The sequence below is a fragment of the Heptranchias perlo genome, chromosome 13 (assembly GCF_035084215.1).
Source record: "Heptranchias perlo isolate sHepPer1 chromosome 13, sHepPer1.hap1, whole genome shotgun sequence".
Lineage (NCBI taxonomy): Eukaryota > Metazoa > Chordata > Chondrichthyes > Hexanchiformes > Hexanchidae > Heptranchias > Heptranchias perlo.
The window spans coordinates 18,553,962-18,573,540 of NC_090337.1; the positions used below are offsets into that span (position 1 = coordinate 18,553,962).

At 44.5% G+C, this 19,579-nt stretch overlaps 1 protein-coding gene across 1 annotated transcript in view; it reads right to left on the reverse strand.

Moving 5' to 3' along the window:
- The window catches only part of LOC137331752 (transmembrane protein 255B), a 70,834-nt gene that overhangs the window by 37,682 nt on the left and 13,573 nt on the right, over nucleotides 1–19,579 (reverse strand). The window contains exon 3 of the mRNA XM_067995735.1: nucleotides 6,621–6,683. Within this exon, the coding sequence (XP_067851836.1) occupies nucleotides 6,621–6,683 (63 nt within the window). The remainder of the gene's footprint in view (nucleotides 1–6,620; nucleotides 6,684–19,579) is intronic.

Genomic DNA, 19,579 nt, shown 5'->3' on the forward strand with positions numbered 1-19,579 from the left:
TTGAATTCCATTTGCCACAGTTTTGCCCATTCACCTAATCTATCAATAGTGCTTTGTAATTTTATGTTTCCATCTTCACTGCTTACAATGCCACCAATCTTTGTGTCATCGGCAAACTTAGATATGAGACTTTCTATGCCTTCATCTAAGTCGTTAATAAATATTGCGAATAATTGAGGCCCCAAGACAGATTCCTCTGGGACTCCACTAGTCACATCCTGCCAATGTGAGTACCTTCCCATTATCCCTACTCTCTGTCGCCTTTCGCTCGGCCAACTTCCTAACCAAGTTCGTACTTTTCCCTCGATTCCCTGGGCTTCTATCTTAGTTAACAGTCTCTTATGTGGGACCTTATCAAATGCCTTCTGGAAGTCCATATAAATAACATCCATTGACATTCCCCTGTCCACTACTTTAGTCACCTCTTCAAAAAATTCAATCAGGTTTGTCAGGCACGACCTACCTTTCACAAATCCATGCTGGCTCTCTCTGATTAACTGAAAATTCTCGAGGTGTTCAGTCACCCTATCCTTAATTATAGACTCCAGCATTTTCCCCACAACAGATGTTAGGCGAACTGGTCTACAATTCCCCGGTTTCCCTCTCTTTCCTTTCTTAAAAAGCGGAGTGACATGTGCAATTTTCCAATCTAGAGGGACAGTTCCTGAATCTAGAGAACTTTGAAAGATTATAGTTAGGGCATCCGCAATGTGCTCACCTACTTCCTTTAAAACCCTGGGATGGAAACCATCTGGTCCTGGGGATTTGTCACTCTTTAGTGCTATTATTTTCTTCATTACTGTTGACTTATATTAATTTTACCGAGTCTCTGTCCCCGATTCAATATAAGTTTTCTTGGGATTTCCGGCATGCTATCCTCTTTTTCGACTCTAAATACTGACACAAAGTAATTGTTCAACATGTCTGCCATTTCCCCATTGTCAATGACAATATCCCCACTTTCAGTTTTTAAGGGGCCAACACTGCTCCTGACCACCCTCTTTTTCCTAATATAACTGTAAAAGTTCTTCGTATTGGTTTTGATATCCCTTGCGAGTTTCTTTTCATACTCTCTTTTTGTAGCCCTTACTATCTGTTTTGTGACCCTTTGTTGATCTTTGTATCTTTCCCATTCGCAAGGATCTGTGCCATTTTTTGCCTTTTTGTATGCCCTTTCCTTATGTCTTATACTGTCCCTTACCTCTTTAGTTGTCCATGGCTGTTTCTTTTGGCAAGTAGAGTTCTTGCCCCTCAGGGGTATAAACCGATTCTGTATAACGTTAAATGTTTCTTTAAACATTTCCCACTGATCATCAGTCATTTTACCCATTAACAGATTTGCCCAGTTTACATTGGACAGTCTCTGTCTCATCCCATTGAAGTCGGCCTTGCCCAAGTCTAGAATCTTAGCAGCTGATTCACTTTTTTCCCTTTCAAACACCACATTGAACTTGATCATGTTATGATCACTATTGGATAGATGTTCACGCACAGTTAAGCCGTTAACTAAATCTGGTTCATTACTCATTACTAAATCTAGTATTGCTTACCCCCTTGTTGCCTCTTGGTCATACTGCTGCAGAAAACTATCCTGGACGCACTCAAGAAATTCACTACCTTTCTGACAGTTGCTAGTCTGCCTTTCCCAATCTATGTGAAGGTTAAAGTCCCCCATTAAGACCACTATGCCTTTCTTACATGCTTGTCTAATCTCTGCATTTATACAATCTAGCACTTCAGAGCTGCTGCCAGGGGTCCTATACACAACTCCCACTATAGTCTTAGATCCTTTCCTATTTCTCAATTCAACCCATAAGGTCTCTGTTGGCTGCTTACCTCTCGTTATATCCCCCTTTATCATTGAAGTGATTTCATCTCTAATCATTAAAGCTAGTCCTCCCCCTCTTCCATTTTCCCTATCTCTCCTGTAGACCTTATAACCTGGTATAATTAGTTCCCAATCCTGACCATCCTGCAGCCAAGTCTCAGTAATAGCTATCATGTTATACCCTCCAATTTGAATTTGAACCTGTAGTTCATTTAATTTATTCCTTATACTCCGTGCATTTGTATATAGAACTCTTAGTTGGGCCACACATCCTAGCCTGACCTTCAGCTTTGATGCTGGGTTAATGCTGGGTTGTTCTGCTTTTTGTGGACAGGACATACCCAGGGATGGTGATGGAAGAGTCTGGGACGTTGGCTGAAAGGTATGATTCTGTGAGTCTGGCTATGTCGGGCTGTTGCTTGACTAGTCTGTGGGACAGCTCTCCCAATTTTGGCACGTCCCCAGATGTTAGTGAGGAGGACTTTGCAGGGTCGACTGGGCTTGGTTTGCCTTTGTCGTGTCCGGTGCCTAGTGGTCCGATGCCGGGTGGTCTGTCCGGTTTTATTATTATGACTTTTTTTTAGCGAGATTGTACAACTGAGTGGCTTGCTAGGCCATTTCAGAGGGCAATTAAGAATCAACCACATTGCTGTGGGTCTGAAGTCAGATATCGGCCAAACCGGGTAAGGAGGGCAGGTTTCCTTCCCTAAAGGGCATTTGTGAACCAGATGGGTTTTTACGACAATCCAGTAGTTTCATGGCCACTGTTACTGATACTCGTTTTTTTTAATTCCAGATTTTATTTAATTAATTGAATTAAAATTCCCCAGCTGCCGTGGCGGGATTTGAACTCATGACTCTGAATTACTAATCCAGGCCTCTGGATTACTAGTCCAGTAACATAACCACTATGCTACTGTACCCCTATGTATATATATGGTCTAACTTTTCCAAGAGTGCAATAATGACATAAAGGTAATAAATTCCCTGGCACAGTGCCACCAGGTGAGTGGCACACCTATGCCAATAAGCCCCACAAAAGATAAGTGTAATTCATGTTTAGCATATTAACAGCGCATATGCATTGTACCGCACTGAATGCAAATTTCCCCGATGGTTTTTGGCCCAGTAAGAGCGTAATAATGGCGGAACTGCTGAAGATAACAAGGAAATTCTGGGCCTATTATTTAACCATTCAAACAGTCTTGACTTAAGCCATGAGAAAAAAAAATCTTTTTTGTGCAAAAACTGCCATAAGTTCTAAATAAAAAGACACAAAGTTACCAGAAGATGCAGTTGGATGGTGTAACATGGCTGTTGTCTAACTTGTACACTATAACTTCATTGGTTCAGTTAAAGACAGCAATTCATAGTTACTGACAGTGATACCATTTTCAAAGTGATGATAATAAACATTGCTGCAAACCCCAGATCACCAACAGCCCCAACCAGCTGTCACAGCACTGACTTGAAAAACTCTTGGCCGTAAATGGTATAAACAAACTTAACGTAAAATTTACAGATCCTTTGAGAATGTTCTAAATTAAATATGTACAGTTCTACTTGAAAACATGCAGAGCTGAAAACGAGACAATTTGCTCTATTAAGAAAATCACACAAACAAAAATACGCAGCTGGCAGAAACCATACTTTAATATTTACCCAGATGGCGCGTCCATATCTCAAACCCCTACTGATTTCTTGGAAGAAAGTGCTGTAGCCTTGCCTCAGGAGGAGGAGCATGAACATAAAGAGGAACACATGGAAGAAGAAACTGGAGCCATGCAATATTTAAATGGCACAGCTCGGGGAAGAGAAAGCTTGGAAAAGGATGCCTCAGCTGAAGGGATTTCCACAAGCTACTTTACAAAGGGAGGAGGATCTAAAATCTGCTCAACTTCTCCACCCACACTTGACGCCAAATTAAACTTTCCTCTCCACTGCCCTTACCTGGGCAGAAGGTCAGGTGCAGTGCATCCACCTGTATTTCTGGGTTGAGAGACCTGCTGCAGTGGTAATGGCCACCGGTAGCGGGGCCTTCTGGTTGATGTGCAAAAACAGCAACCAGAAGGCCTCGAGGCCAAAGATTTTAGGCGCTGCAGCTAAAAAGAAGAAACTTACCTTTTTTGGTCTCTCCATGTCTTTGCTGGCTGTCCCTCTCAGACCCTCCAATCTGAGGGGCTGGGTGCAAGAACCAAGGCCCACTTGCAAGAGACCCAGGAAAATGAGACAGAAGGCATGGGGTGAGGTCAATCCTGCCTTATTTGCATGGATTTTCAATATGTGTGATTGCTCCAGGCACAAGTATTCAACCCGCTGTCCGGAGATGCCTCGGAAATACAAAGGTAACGCAAAGAAGCTAGAGGAAAATGTTACAGGTCTCCACCCCTTCCTCCTGTTTTGTACCGAGGCAATAAGCATTCCCCGATCATACAGCAGAAGGAAATTGGCCTTAGGAAGTGCCTACTGTCTTGTCAATCTCATGGAATACATTTTCTTTCCACAGCCTCTACAGTGAGCTTGCAATGTGGGACGACGATGGGTGGCTGCTCTGTGGGTCTTGTTGTACCAATTTTCTTCTTGGCTTTGAGACTTGTGAAGAAGTCAAGGTTTCAGAGGAGTCGGCCAATCAGATGGGGCCCTTATTCGTAAGAAATGTAAAGTAGTGGATGTTGGTCACAAAACTCGGTCTCATAAGTGTACAATGAATATATTTGAATTAGCACAGGGTCGCTTGGAAAGGGACCAAGGATTAATACTAGACTCATCACTATCAAAATCCAAGCAATGTGGTGAAAGAATTTAAAAAGCTAATAGACTGCTGGGTTGCCAGAACAGCTGAGTACAATTCTACTGTGGTTATTCTAATTATCAGTAAATGACTTTGGGAGTGATTTTCATGTCCCTGCCGTCCTGTTTGCGCTCCAAAATAGGTCAGTGGCATGATAAAAGTACCGTGTGCAACGGAAGCACCAATTTGCCACTGCACTCCCCCATGCCAATTTTCGGTGGGACCTCAATCCAGGTATCCAGTGCTCCCACCGAAAACAGGCGGGACCTCATGAATCTCTACTAATTGGGGTCAAATGACATAGTTATGACACCCAACATTATTTTCATTTCCAACTGCATGGTTATTGCTGGCTGTCGCCCCCGCCCACCAAACAAGGGGGCCAGCCATTTTCAGCATCTACTAAAGGGATCCTCAGCTGCAGTCAGGTAAAAGTGGATGCAAGTTTGGCACACATTCTAAATGCAGTCGCTTGTGGTTTTTTGAGCCTTAAAGGCTTCCACAATTAATGTCCACGCTGCTGTAGGTTCTGCAAAAATGTTGGCTATTGCTTTAAAGTGGTGCCTCCTTTCACTCCTGACACTTCTACTCCTCTCCTAAGGTGCTGCTACTGGCCCTTCACGTTTGGCCACCTGGCCTGTTTTCCCATCTGCAGATCGATGAACTGCCCATTGAAGAGCTTGCCGACCACATTATGACTAGGACCCCGAATCCCACACTGATTCCTCTGGGTGGGCATTGCGCATGGCCCACCTTCTGCCTGCTCATTTTACACTCCACGTGAAAATTGCCTCGTTTGGCTTCACTCACTTTGCTCATCTCCATATTAAGAACGTAAGAAAAGTCAAAGGATGAGAAAAGGTAATTCATCCCACTGAAGTTCTTCCCTCTGGTACCCTAATTGTCCCATCTCCGTGCCCAATAGCATTTTGAACCCACCTCTTCTTTGAGGCATCTAATTAATGTCATTAACACATGTATATCAAGAAATAATCTGTAGGTGATTAATGTTCAAAGTATAATATAGACCTTGCATTAACATGGTGTATTTGGTCCCCAATGTATTTCTTTTCATATTAGTTTTAGAATCATAGGCTATAAGCTAAACAAGCCATTTGGCTGTAAGTATGTACAGTAAACACCACATCAACACTGGTAGCACCTTGCACATATATCGTAAACAAAATGTACACCATTCACTCAAGATACGTACACAATTTATTTACAAGACCTACACCAGTCATACAGCTGCTGCTTTTATAGCTTGTTCTCCCCTTAGATTATGTAAACAGTGTTCGCACAACTACCCAAATATTTAATTCACAAAACACTAGGATAAATTTTCATCTTCACCACTGGAATTTAATCTGGCAGAGCAGATTGGCCACCTCTTATAGATTTCAGTGGAATGAAAATTGGGTGGGTTCTCTAATGGGTGGGTGATCTGTTCTGCCAGATTACCACTGGGGCTGTGAAGACAAAAAGTTACCCCATTATGTTATTTCTGCAGCGTCAGCAATCTGATCAGTCAAATGGAAATTACAGGATTATGACCAAAGTCTTAAAGCTACACTGAGTACACATCAAGTTCCAACCAAGCAGATGCTAATCTTAAATCTGGGACACATTAGAAAACTAATTTGCCCAGGGCTTAGGAAATTACATGAACATTTTTCAATAGGAATAGAGTAAGAACTATTCCTTCTGTCAAGAAATCTGACCAGTATGTACACATATACATACTTGTACATATGCGTGTATGGAATGGGGAGGATCAAAAAATAATAGTCATTGTTGGTTAAAGTAATTATAATATTTGATAAATATTTAACAGGCGAACATAGTTCATTTTATGAAGAACACATCATTTTTCCAAAGCAACTGACTATGGGAAAGCCTGTGTCACATTAGTTTATGTGTTTGAATGTGGTACTGCTCCAGTATCACGATGACCTGCAGTACACACTATTTGTTATCATCCAGGCTATTAAAATACCTTACCAGTTGTTTCCGGTTTTCATCCAGACAGAGTCCCAGCAGTCCAAGAAATGATCCAAAGGCGAGCTATGGAAGAAAATGAAAATTATTCTGTGAGTTACATTATTCACAACCTAATGAATCTTAATAACTACCTTCATGATACATTTTTTAATACTAGGCTAGGCGATGTAAATATTCAGCTGTTTTAACCATCCCACCAGTATGCACATCCATTAGAATAAGTTGTGCTCCAGGCATGAACCTTGAGTTCTGTTTACATTGTCCTGTCGATGTTGGACTTAAAGCAGAAATAATTCAATCTGTGAATCAAGTAGAAGTCAATGGGATTTCTTTCAAAATCACAAATTAAACACAGGAAAAAGCAACGTATCTGTACAATGACTTAAACCCCTCCAAGATCTTGATCCATCTTATCTAGCTGTACAACCGAGCCCACATCAGCCACCCCTCTGATTCTGGAGTAATGTTTCTTTTCTGCTCCCTCTACTGCGCCAATGGAGATTTCAGCCACAATGCCCCCACCCCTTCCAAAACCACTTTTTGATGTTATTTCTCTCCCTGCCTTCAAAATCTTCCTGAAAACCCAAATCTCACAATGCCTTCCATGTTCTACCAATCCTCTGCATATTTATTTTTCCTAACCTCTCTTTTCATTCCTTTGGTGTTGATCTTAAATTTACGCCCTCTAGTTACTGACTCACTAAAAATGCAAACAGTTTTTCTCTATTTACCTCTTAGCAAACAGCTTATCAAATGCTTTTTGAAAATCCATACAATCACTGCATTTCCTTTATCAATACATTCTGTTATTTTCCCAAAGAGATAAATTAAACTTGTCAAACACAACTTGCCTTTTACAAATCCATGTTGACTGTCTTTAATTAATCCATGTGTTTCTAGATGTAGTATTAATTTTATCCCATATTACGGCCTCTAGAAGCTTACTCAGTCCCAGTGTTAGGCCGACTGGTTAAGTTACCTAGTCTATCTTATAGTGTTCTTCACCATCCAGTGATCAGACCAGCAACTAGCACTACGCATTACATGAATGATCATAACATCTTGAATGTCACGCTGGCGCACAATAACATTGTCAATCAAGTGCCAGTGGCCACAACGAGGATGCATTCAGGTGGTCTTGTACTTGTTGGCTTGTTGAAACATGGTGTTGGTGATGGCTAGCTGATGATTCATGCAGGTGACCAGGAGGACTGTGCCACTGGAGTTCTCGCTGCCAACTCCCTGGCATCAAATTACCTTTTACTATGAGGTGTGAGTGCAGCAGATCTGAGCATTGAAATCTCCGAGGATTAGTAGTTTGTCACTTCTTGGTATTGATCTGATGATGTTGGAGAAATCTCCATGGAACTGCTCTTTGATGTCATTGGTACTGGCCATGGTTGATGCGTAGGTACTAATGATGTTATCATGTAGAGGGGGATGCGAAGAACCATCAGACTGTCATTGATGCCTTTTGGTATGGCTTGTAGCTTGTACATTAAATCTGTGCAGATAGCAAAGCCTATGCTAGAAAGGGCGATGTTTAACTTGCAGCTTGCCGATGCAGTAGAAGGTGTAGCCAGCACCAATCTCCTTGAACTGACGGTTGTCAGGGAACCGGGTCTCACTGAGAGCAGCTATGTTGACTGAGGCCATTGATGTTGTCGAGTAGCGAATGAACATTCCAGGGGGCAAGGCTTTTTGCAAGCGCCATTGTTGTTTTATTTATGACTGCGTGATTGGATGGCCAACTGGCCAAAGCAGGCCAGACTCAAGATGGAGTGAGCAATTTTTAGGGATCTTTTTCTCCCCCTTTCCCAGCTGGGGAGAACAGGGCTGTTCCGTCATTGGAGGAGGAGATGAACGACAGTGTTGTTCCGAGATCAACGTCAAATGATCATCACTCTTGAGTTGCCTGTGTGTAAATTTGTGGCTCAGTACTCCCAGTGATATCCTACACCTGTAACTGTCACCACTTGCCCATGGCCACAGGTCTAGTGGTGCCATAAGATGTCCAGATTGTGTGACAACTGAGAAATCTCCACATAGAGTGGATTATAGTGAGAGAAGCTCTGTGCGATAGCCTGTCTCACTCTCTCTTCTGTACAGACCATTGTCCGCTGGTGAAGATTGCCTCAATGAGAGAATTAGTAGGCATGGATGAAGCACATTGCGAGGAGCCCAGGATGGAAGTCCATGGACTGAATTTATGGACAAGATTACCACAGTCTCATGCCAGGGCGGTGCTACAGCGCTGGGCAGGTGACAGATAATAGTTTTGTGACACCACGGTAAACTAGATACTCAGTCCAGTTATTGGCTGGAGTTCTGCTACATTGATTGGCAATGCAGACACATGAGGTCAATCTCCTCAGGTCAGGTTTTGCTCCCATATCAGGGAGTGGTGTCAGGATCCCGTTATCCTTCATTAGATGGGGACACAGACTTCCCTGCCCCAAAACACTCATGCACGGAAAGTCATGATGGCCCTCTGGTTCAACTTCCATATCCAAGGACTTTCCATTGCCTCCGGCTTATATAGTTAGACAGGGAGAAGGGAGCTGTCAAACACAGGACACAAATCTCAGTGAGACAGGAGAGAACTCTGATCGGACACATACTAGATTTTGGAAGGAGGATACAGGAAAGCATTTGGAACTAATTTCAAGCCAAAGTTCTACATCCCTTTGATCCAGGCTGGGACAAAAGAAGATAGTCAGATATTGCTCATAATTATCAAAGTTGGCCCACTGCAAAACATTTCTTGAAGTGATAAACCTGTCAATCAAATTTGGTTTCAACGGTAGCAGGACGACCTCTTAGATACCTGATTCCAGCAATTCACCTCCAGGTGAACTGGCAGACCCTAATGAGTCAGATATCACAGAAAATGATCCTTCAAAGGCCTGGAACATTTGCAAATACCACAGATATAAGTATAGCCCACTCTCAGCCTAGTGTTCAATATTAATTATTCCTGTCACTTGAGTGGACTGAACATCTAGTACCATTTGTTGCACAACACAAATCAAATTATCTTGTCTTGACCTTCAACAATCACCATAAATGTAGATGACACATTTTCTTTTGGAAGCAACATACAACTTCATCTATTCCTGCCCCATAATCCCACAGACATGCTTTCCAGCAAATTAGCACAGTAGCCAATTGTTAAAATACTGGCATATCTACAAATTTCTGTTAAAAATATTCTTATGATTTAAGACAGAACAGAACTCTGAGCTGACATATATTAGATTTTGGAAGAGGATGGTACAAGAAAACATTTGGAACTAATTCCAGCAAAGATTATACATTGAGTTACATTAAAACCACAGCACAGAAACTGGCCATTCGGCCCAACTGGTCTATGCTGGCGTTTATGCTCCACACAAGCCTCTTCCCTCCCTACTTCAACTAACCCTATCAGGATGCCCTTTTATTCCTTTCTCCCTCATGTGCTTATCTAGCTTCCCCTTAAATGCATCTATGCTATTTGCCTCAACTACTCCGTGGTAGCGCATTCCATATTCTTTGGGTAAAAAAGTTTCTCCTGAATTCCCTAATGGATTTATTAGCAACTCTTTCATATTTATGACCTCTAGTTTCGGACTCCCCTACAAGTGGAAACATTTTCTCTGCATCTACCCTATCATTATCTTAAAGATCTCCATCAGGTCACCCCTCGGCCTTCCCTTTTCTAGAAAAAACAGCCTCAGCCTGTTCAGCCTTTCCTGACAGGAATATCCTCTCTGTTTTGGTATCATACTTGTGAATCATTTTTGCAGTCTCTCCAATGCCTCTATATCCTTTCTATAATATGGAGACCAGAACTGTGCACAATACTCCAAGTGTGGTCTAACCAAGGTTCTATGCAAGTTTAACATAACTTCTTTGCTTTTCAATTCTATTGCTCTAGAAATGAACCCAAGTACTTGATTTGCCTTTTTTTATGGCCTTATTAACCCACGTCGCCACTTTTAGTGATTGTATATCTGTACCCCTAGATCCCTTTGCTCCTCTATCCCCATTGAGACTCTTATTATCCAAGCAGTATGTGGCCTCCTTATTCTTCCTACCAAAATGCACCATCTCACTCTTATCTATATTGAAATTCATTTGACAATTACTTGGCCATTCTGCAAGTTTATTAATGTCTCTTGCATTTTGACACATTCTTCCTTTGTATGAACTACACCCCAATTTCGTGTCATCTTCAAATTTTGAAATTGTGCTTCCAATTCCCGAATCCAAATCATTAATGTAAACTGTGAACAACAACGGTCTCAGCACTGATCCCTGTGCTACACTACTTCCCACCTTTTGCCAGTCTAAGTAACTACCTTTAACCCCTACTCTCTGTTTTCTGTTTTGTAGCCAGCTTGCTATCCATTCTGCTACATGGCCCCTGACTCCACATGCTCTGACCTTAGTATGAGTCTACAATGTGGTACTTTATTGAAGGCCTTTTGAAAATCCAAATATATTACATCTACTACATTATCCTTGTCTACTCTTCAAAGAATTCAATAAGGTTGGTCAAGCATGACTTACCCTTCTGAAATCTGTACTGACTATTCTTTATTATATTTTCATTCTCTAGATGTATTTCTATTATATCTTTGAGTAAAGATTCCATTATCTTTCCTACCACCAACATTAAGTTAACTGGTTATAGTTCTCTGGATTTGTTCTCGCTCCCTTTTTAAATATAGGAATCACATTAGCTGTCCACCAATCCTCTGGCACTTTTCCCTTTTCTAGTGAATTATTATATGTACGTAATCTGCTATCTCCTCTCTAACTTCTTTCAATATGCACGGATGCAATCCATCCAGACCAGAGGTCTTATCCTCCCTTAGTTTGATTAGTTTATCAGTTATCTCCCTCCTTTCTATCTTAAATGTTTTAATATCTTTTTCAACCTCGTCTTCTAATGTCCTACCCACCTTGTTAGTGACCCTGGTAAATACAGAGGCAAAGTAACTATTCAATATTTCTGCCATTTCGCTGTCGTTATCTGTGAGTTTATCTTGTGCATCCCTTAGTGGTTCGATCCTTATTCTGATTTTTCTTTTGTTGTTTATGTGTCTGTAGAATACTTTACTGTTTCTTTTTATATTCCTTGATTAATTAAATCTTGTATTTCCTCTTTGTTTTCTTAATTTTTCTTTTGACTTCTTTCCTAACCTCTTCATATTCCCTTTTGTCATCCTCTCCTTTATTGTCTATGTATGCCTTTTTCTTTAGTTTCAACTTTACCCTTATCTCTTTATTCTTCCATGGTGTTTCATCACTGGCTAGTGTGTTCTTGTTTTTTAGAGGAATATATTTTTCCTAAACTCTATTGATCACAGTTTTGAATATTATCCATTGCTGTTCTATCTCTTTGACTGTCGATTTTTTCCAGTTTACCTTCCCTAGTTCCACTCTTATCCTCTCAAAATTAACTTTTTTCCAATCTATTACTTTGGTCCTTGTCTTACTTATATTCTTTTCAATCATTATTTTAAGCCTTATTATGTTATGATCGCTATTGCCTTTCCCGTATGCTTCTCTTATCTGCTCTGGTTCATTGCCCATTACTAGATCCAGCAGTGATTCCTCTCTTGTTGGGCTTCTCACATACTGAGTAAGAAAGGAGTCCTGTACACCCTTTCCCCTTTCCCTACCTCATCGTGCCAGTTCATTTGGGGGGTAGTTGAAATCTCCCATGATTATTATTCGATGTTTTTTACTCATTTCATAGATCTGTCTACATATTTCTTCCTCCACTTCCCTTCCACTATTAGATGGTCTGTAGAATATACCTATTAATGTGATCGATCCCTTCTTATCATTTGTCTCAATCCATATGGATTCTGTTTCTATCTTAATGTTACTTATGTCCCTTTGTTCTATTGCCATTACATTGTCTCTAATTAGTACAGCTACCCCATCCCCATCCACAGCCCTCCTCGTCTTCCTTCCCTATCCTTTCTAAATGCATTACATCCTTCAATATTTAACTGCCTGTCCTGTTCCTTATGTAACCATGTTTCAATTATCCCTATCACACCTGGCTCCTCTCTATGAATGATTGCCTCCAGCTCCCCTGTATTGTTTCAGATGCTGTGCATGTTGCTGTACAGGCAATTTAATTTGTTTTTCGTAATTGTTCCACTCCCTTTGTTTTTAACAGTCATTTTACACTTATGTTCCATAACTGTATTTGTTCCCAGACTGTTTATGTCATCCTTATTCCTTACCTTGGTCTGACCTTTACTCTAATTTCCTATTTCTTTTTCTTCAGACTTATGTTCTCTTCTTCAGATCCCTCCCCCAGTCTTACTAGTTTAAAGTCCTATCCACAGCCCTATTTATCCTTTTCGCTCGGACACTGGTCCCATTCCGGATCAGGTGAAGCCCATCCCAACGGTACAGCTTCTTCCTGTCCCAGTATTGGTGCCAGTGTCCTATGAAACGGAACTCCTCCTTCGTACACCAGTACGAAGAATATAACACTATGAATAATTATCATTATTCATAAGCAAGTTCTTGCTCCCTATGAATCAGAAAGTGCCTTTAACGACCCAATATCTAGGTACATGTAGAGAGCCCAGGGGTCAAACAAAAACACTTGTCACTGTACTTGGCTTATTAGATATATCATATGCCCCTGTGTGATCTCCTTGATGTAGCTTAGGTTATAAGCTACAAATCAAATTAATTAAATAGTACATAGATAAGTGAACAGTAGCAATGTCAAGCAGTAAGTTCTATAGTAATATATACAGACTTAACTATTTCTCCTCGGTGTATCGAAATTAACAGTTATATTATCTGCACTAAAACTCAATGTAAAACTGGACCTGAAACAAGGTCTGTTACCATAACTTACGTGTTGGTTCTGTGCTAACCTTCCATTGAGTATCCTGCCTATCTCTCTCTTATGGCTTCAGAGGGACTCCTGAATTGGGGCAAATCAGTTGAGATATACCTTCTAAATCTAAAAATTGACTGGAACAAAGGAAATTAAAAATGTATCCCTCAAACTCAAATAGAGCTGGCTATCAAACAGATACATTTGCTCATCCAAGGACAATGAAAGCAGCAAACATTCACATATCAATGGCCTTTGAAATGGCCTTTTGCATTCCAGGTCATCATGTACATTTTCTGCAGCCTGGGAAAGCAGCTAATAGTAACTTATATTTAAAGTGACTGCCAGGCTCCTATATAAAAATATATGCAAAAATATCATGCCTGTTCTCCTGGTCACCTTGGGTAACTTTAGTAGGAGACCAATGGAACCCTCAGAGAAATGGCATAAATGGCTAAAAAATGGCCAACTGTACCTTTTCATCAGGGGCTCCGCTGATCTCTCACTGAAGTTGCGGCATTTCAGGGCATTAGACTTTCTTACTAAAGAAAGAAAGAACTTGCATTTATAAAGGGCTCAATTTTGAAATGGTGGCGGGTTGGCAGCGGGGGAGGGGGGTGAAGAGGGGGCGATCGGGAGGACATCGGGGGGGGGGTGAAGTGGGGGCGATCGGGGGGGATGAAGAGGGGGTGATCCGGGGGGGTGAAAGAGGGGGAGATCGGAGAGGGATACATCGGGGGGGGTGAAGAGGGGGCGATCGGGGGGGATGAAGAGGGGGTGATCGGGGGGGGTGAAAGAGGGGGAGATCGGAGAGGGATACATCGGACATTGGAGCAGGGTGGAAAGGTAGGTTGATTTTGTGTTTTAACTTCCTGCGATGGTTTTTTATGTAATTTATTTTGTTTCTTTTTGCCTGATCCGGCCCTTCAGAAGCCATGGAAAAGCCGCCCAGGGGGGTTAAAAATCATTCTTACTACCTAATGGATTCGATATTAGAAGGGAGCGGATTGGTAGCGGGGGGTCGACTGGGTGTGTGGGTAACGCGCCCAGTGAATTCGGGGTGCTCCACACGCAATCGCAGCCTAATTGAAGTCACTTATCTTGGCTTCCGGGTTTCGCGCTGGAAAGCTGCGCAGCGGGCGGACTGCGCACCCGCATCATAGGCTGTCAGCTGGAGGAGCCCTATTTAAAGGGGCAGTCCTCCACTGACTGATGCTGCAGAAAGGAGCCAAAATTACAGCATGGAGCAGCCCAGGGGGAAGGCTGCTCCCAGGTTTAATGATGCCTCACTCCAGGTCCTACTGGATGGGGTGAGGAGGAGGGGGAGGACAGAGATCTTCTCCCCGGCGGGCGGGAGGAAGTGGCCTGCCTCTGCCACCACGAAGGCCTGGCTTGAGGTGGCAGAGGAGGTCACCAGCACCACCAACATATCGCACACCTGCATACAGTGCAGGAGGCGCTTCAATGACCTAAGTAGGTCAGCCGAAGTGAGTACACTTACTCATTCCCCTACACTCCATCTGCCACATCACCACCCACACCCCACATCTCCTTCTGCACTGCCAACACTACCAGTAGGGGAAACACGCTCAGTTGAGATGAAAATCCCACCTCTCCTAAAATATCCTACAAATCAGGTCTGCTAACGACCTGAACTACCACATTAATTGCCTTAAGTGAGATCCCGCCGGCTTTAATTGCCGGCGGGAATTCCGCATGCGGGGGCTGCGCGCGCATCTAAGCGCGTCACTGGGGAACCCGGAAGTGGGTGGGTTGGAGCCGGGCTCCGAACCCGAACGGGATTTCCCTGATTTTTGGAGCCCCTCTGCCCAATATGTCACAAGTAAAGTGCCTTAAGTACCTCAATGAGGTACATTTGCCTCTTCAACTATCATTCTGCCAGCTTTAATTGCCGGTGGGACTTCCGGATTTAGGACGCCCGCACGCACCCAGATGCGTCCATGGGGAACTCGGAAGTCTGCGGGTTGGAGCTGGGCTCCGAACCCAAACGGGATTTCCCTGATTTTTGGAGCCCCTCCACCCCCAATGCACCTGCAATTTCCCAAGAGAATCAAGCCCATTGTATCTTTCATGCCCTCAGGATGTCCCAAATACTTCACACCCAATTAATTACTTTTGAAGCGTAGTCATTGCTGTTTTGTAGGCAAATGCCTACATTAGATATTCAACCAAAATTCCCTATTTGTCACAACCACATCCTTCAAAATAACATTATATGGAACTGATCATATAAGTTTTTTTTGACAGGAAGTTCCCTTTTTATTTTCTCCACAGTCTTCTGCCATTGTTGCTTTTAATTGGCTACTTAAAGGTGCATAAGGACAACCTGGAGACAATTCTCCCTCTCAGTTTGTGGGAGACACCTGGGCCTGGGTTTTAGGAGGGAGGCGGGTTGGCAGCGGGGGGTCAACTGGGCATGTGGGTAATGCACCCAGTGAATTCGGGGTGCTCCGCACACGATCGCAGCCTAATTGAAGGCACTTACCTTGGCTTCCGGGTTTCCCGTTCTAGACCTGCGCAGCCGCATCACAGGCTGTTAGCAGGAGGAGCCCTATTTAAAGGGGCAGTCCTCCAATGCTCCTCCTGCAGCAAACAACCAATTTAGGAGCATGGAGCAGGCGAGAAGCAAGGCTGCTCCAAGGTTCTCTGACTCCTCGCTCCAGGTGCTGCACGATGGGGTGAGGAGGAGGAGGGAAATGTTTTTCCCAGCGGACGAGAGGAAGTGGCCTGCCTCTGCCACCAAGAAGGTCTGGCTCGAGGTGGCAGAGGAGGTCAGCAGCAGCAGTAACATCTCTCGAACCTGGGTCCAGTGCAGGAAGCGCTTTAATGACCTAACCAGGTCAGCCAAAGTGAGTATACTTACGCATTCTCCCACACTCCGTCTTCCACATCATCTCCACCACCACACAACTCCTTCTGCACTGCCACCACAACGCTCTCGCATCACTCCTCACATCCACTCAACCATCATCCTCACCTTGCCTGCACTTACTCACCGCCCCAGTTCCCATTCGAACACTACCACGCAACCCAATCCTCATAAAATCTCATGGCCATGTCTCACATGCACCCTCCCATGCATCTCCCTCACTGTCACCCCACCCACACCAATGCATGCAGCGGGTCACTATGCAACCATCACTCAATCACGCCTCTCTGTGTTTTGCCTTGATAGGAGAAGAGATGCCAGAAGGCCCAGGAGATGGATGATGGTGAAAGGGGACATGGAAGTGGGGACGCCACTCAAAGCGCTTCCACGCCTCACCCGTTGCCCCCCTCTCAACCAGTACCCGCAATGCTGCCTCCTCTCCAGGTGCACGAGTCTGCCCCAGCACAGGTGCAGATGGAGCAGTCTTTGGAGGGGCCCTCACGGGCACCGAAACCCAGAGTGCGTCCGCGCAAAGCATCTCATCGGTCAGGGCGTGGACAAGAGCAACCTGCCACTACCTCTGCTGAAGCCACAGGGGTAGCACCACATAGGGGTTCCCGTAAACGTAAGGCGAAGGTTTTGTGAGCACAAAGGGGACGCACAAGGGTGTTTGACGATTTGTCATGTTTTTTATTTATATTTGTTTTCTTCCACATTCACAATAAATCTTATTATTATCACCACTACTGCCATGTCTTGCCCATTCTTGACTGACTTGTGGAATAGGTCCCTTTCATGAGGTTCACCATGAATACCCACACTTGATGCCACCCACTGGGTCATTCTACAGTGGGTGTATGTGTAGTTGGACCACTGTTTTGTGCAGGGGGCGGGGGAGGGGGCTGGTGTGGCCGCTCCTCTGTCCAGGTGATGAGGACTGGACTCTTCACACTGTCTGATGTTAGGAGAACCGTTCACATATCAGTGACTCCCTGGCCTCACAAGTAGCCAGGTGAGCCGCTGTTCTGCCCATGGGTTGTTCCTCCTCCTCCTCCTCCTCGGCCTCCTCCTTCTCCTCAATATGGGTGGCAGATGTGGATGGGTCCTCCTCCGGCGGCACCCCTCTCTCTTGTGCCATGTTGTGCAGGGCACAACAGACGACTATAATGTGTCCCACTCTGTGTGGTGCATATTGAAACGCTCCCCCAGAACGATTAAGGCACCTGAAGCGCATCTTGAGCAGCCCTACAGCCTGCTCAATTGTAGACCTGGTAGCGATGTGGCTGTCTTTATATCGACGGTGTGGCTCAGTGGTGGGGTTCCTCAGAGGTGTCATAAGCCACGTGTGCAGGGGGTATCCCTTGTCTCCGAGGAGCCAGCCCTTGCGGGTGTTGGGTGAGTGGAAGAGGAGCGGGACGTTGGACTCCCTGAGGATGAAGGAATCGTGGCAGCTGCCAGGGTATCTGGCGCACACGTGAAGGAATCTCTTGCGGTGGTCACAGATGAGCTGAGTGTTGATGAACAGTCCTGGCTCGTGTGGAGGTGCTCGTATTTCTATATAGGTGCAATCGTTTACACCCTGCACCCGTGGGAAGCCAGCCACAGCATGGAATCCCACTGCCCTCTCCATCTGGCTGAGTCATCCATGGGGAAGTTGATATCATGCGAGGCCCTGCAGAACAAGCTGTCGGTGACCTGCCTTATGCACTTGTGTGCAGACGACTGAGAGACCCCGGTGATGTCCCCGGTGGCACCCTGGAAGGATCCGGAGGCGAAGAGGTTGAAGGCAGTGGTAACTTTGACAGTGACAGGTAAGAAGATGCTGCTCGGTCCATCTGGGAGCAGCTCGTCATTAAGGAGATTGCAGATGTCCGCGACTACCTGGCGACTGACTCTGAGCCTCCGTGTGCACTGCTCCTCAGAGAGGTCCAGGAAGCTGAGCCTCGGCCTGTAGATCCTGTGGTGAGGGTAGTGCCTTCTGCAACACATCTCTCTCTGCAGTTGCCCTCCCTCCTGCTGTGCAGGTGGATGTGTCACAGCACTGTGTTGTGGAGCTCCACGTGTCAGAGGTGGACGGCGTGGCCGGCGAGGCTGGTGATGCTGTTCGTCCTCCGAGGAGGTCATGACTGCAGCTATGGCGGCCCCCATCCGGGAGATGTACATTTGAGGGGGTCCGCAAGGTAGGTACATGTGTCTGGACCCCGGGGTTGAGGTTCCAAGTTGGTGAATTTTATTGTTAGGAGGAGGGTGGTGGAGGCCGAATTTTGTCCAAGGTGACAGAGTGGCCTCCTGCAAAGAGTGAGGGTCTCCCCCCAAACCTGTCTATTTGGACCTTTGCAGCTGCCACAGGCTGGTGGTTGCAACACGTCCATTTCAACTGAGAGTGTTTCCCCCAGTACGGGAAACAGTCTCGGTTTCGTTGAAAATCCCACCCCTCCTAAAATATCATGTCAATCAGGTCTGCAAACGACCTGAAGTATCTATTTATTTGGTTTAAATGGGACCCCGCCAGCTTTGATTGCCGGCAGGAGTCCCGCATGCGGGGGCTGCACACACATCTAAACGCGACACTGGGGAACCTGGAAGTGGGCGTGTTGGAGTCGGGCTTTGGACCCGCCCCGGGAATCCCCGATTTCGGAGCCCCTCTGCCACGAACCCGCCGGCTCAGAGGTCCAAAAATCGAGCTCCTGGCCTTCATTTACATAATGACTCTGGAGAATCAATCCAACATCCCACCATTTCATGATGCCTTGTAATGCTGCTCCAATGCACTGTGCCGCCAAGACTTTATACAATGGCCCAGAATTTGCTGTTAAAATAACGGTGAGGCTAATGTTGCTTGCCATTATTTATGCGCAAATGCTACTTCAGGCGAGTGCAGGTGCGAGGTTAAACGCAGATATCCAGAAGTTGCTGTCCGCCATTAGCTTCGCGAAAACGGCATCTCGGTGTCTGCCTCACGTTGAAATGCATAGAACGGCATGAAGTTGCTGCATTTGTACGTTAGATATGAATTAAACTCGCCACAGAAAGTTAAGTCAAGTCATTTCAAGTCTTTGTACTCTTTTAACGACGTAATAAGTGTTAATTACTGCTAGTCAATCTCTCTGGCACTGAAAATTAACCATTACAAGCAAGGAGTCTCATTCCTTCAGGTTTTAATTGTTGTTGGAGATTTTAATTAAAAATGTTTTTTACGTTTCCTTT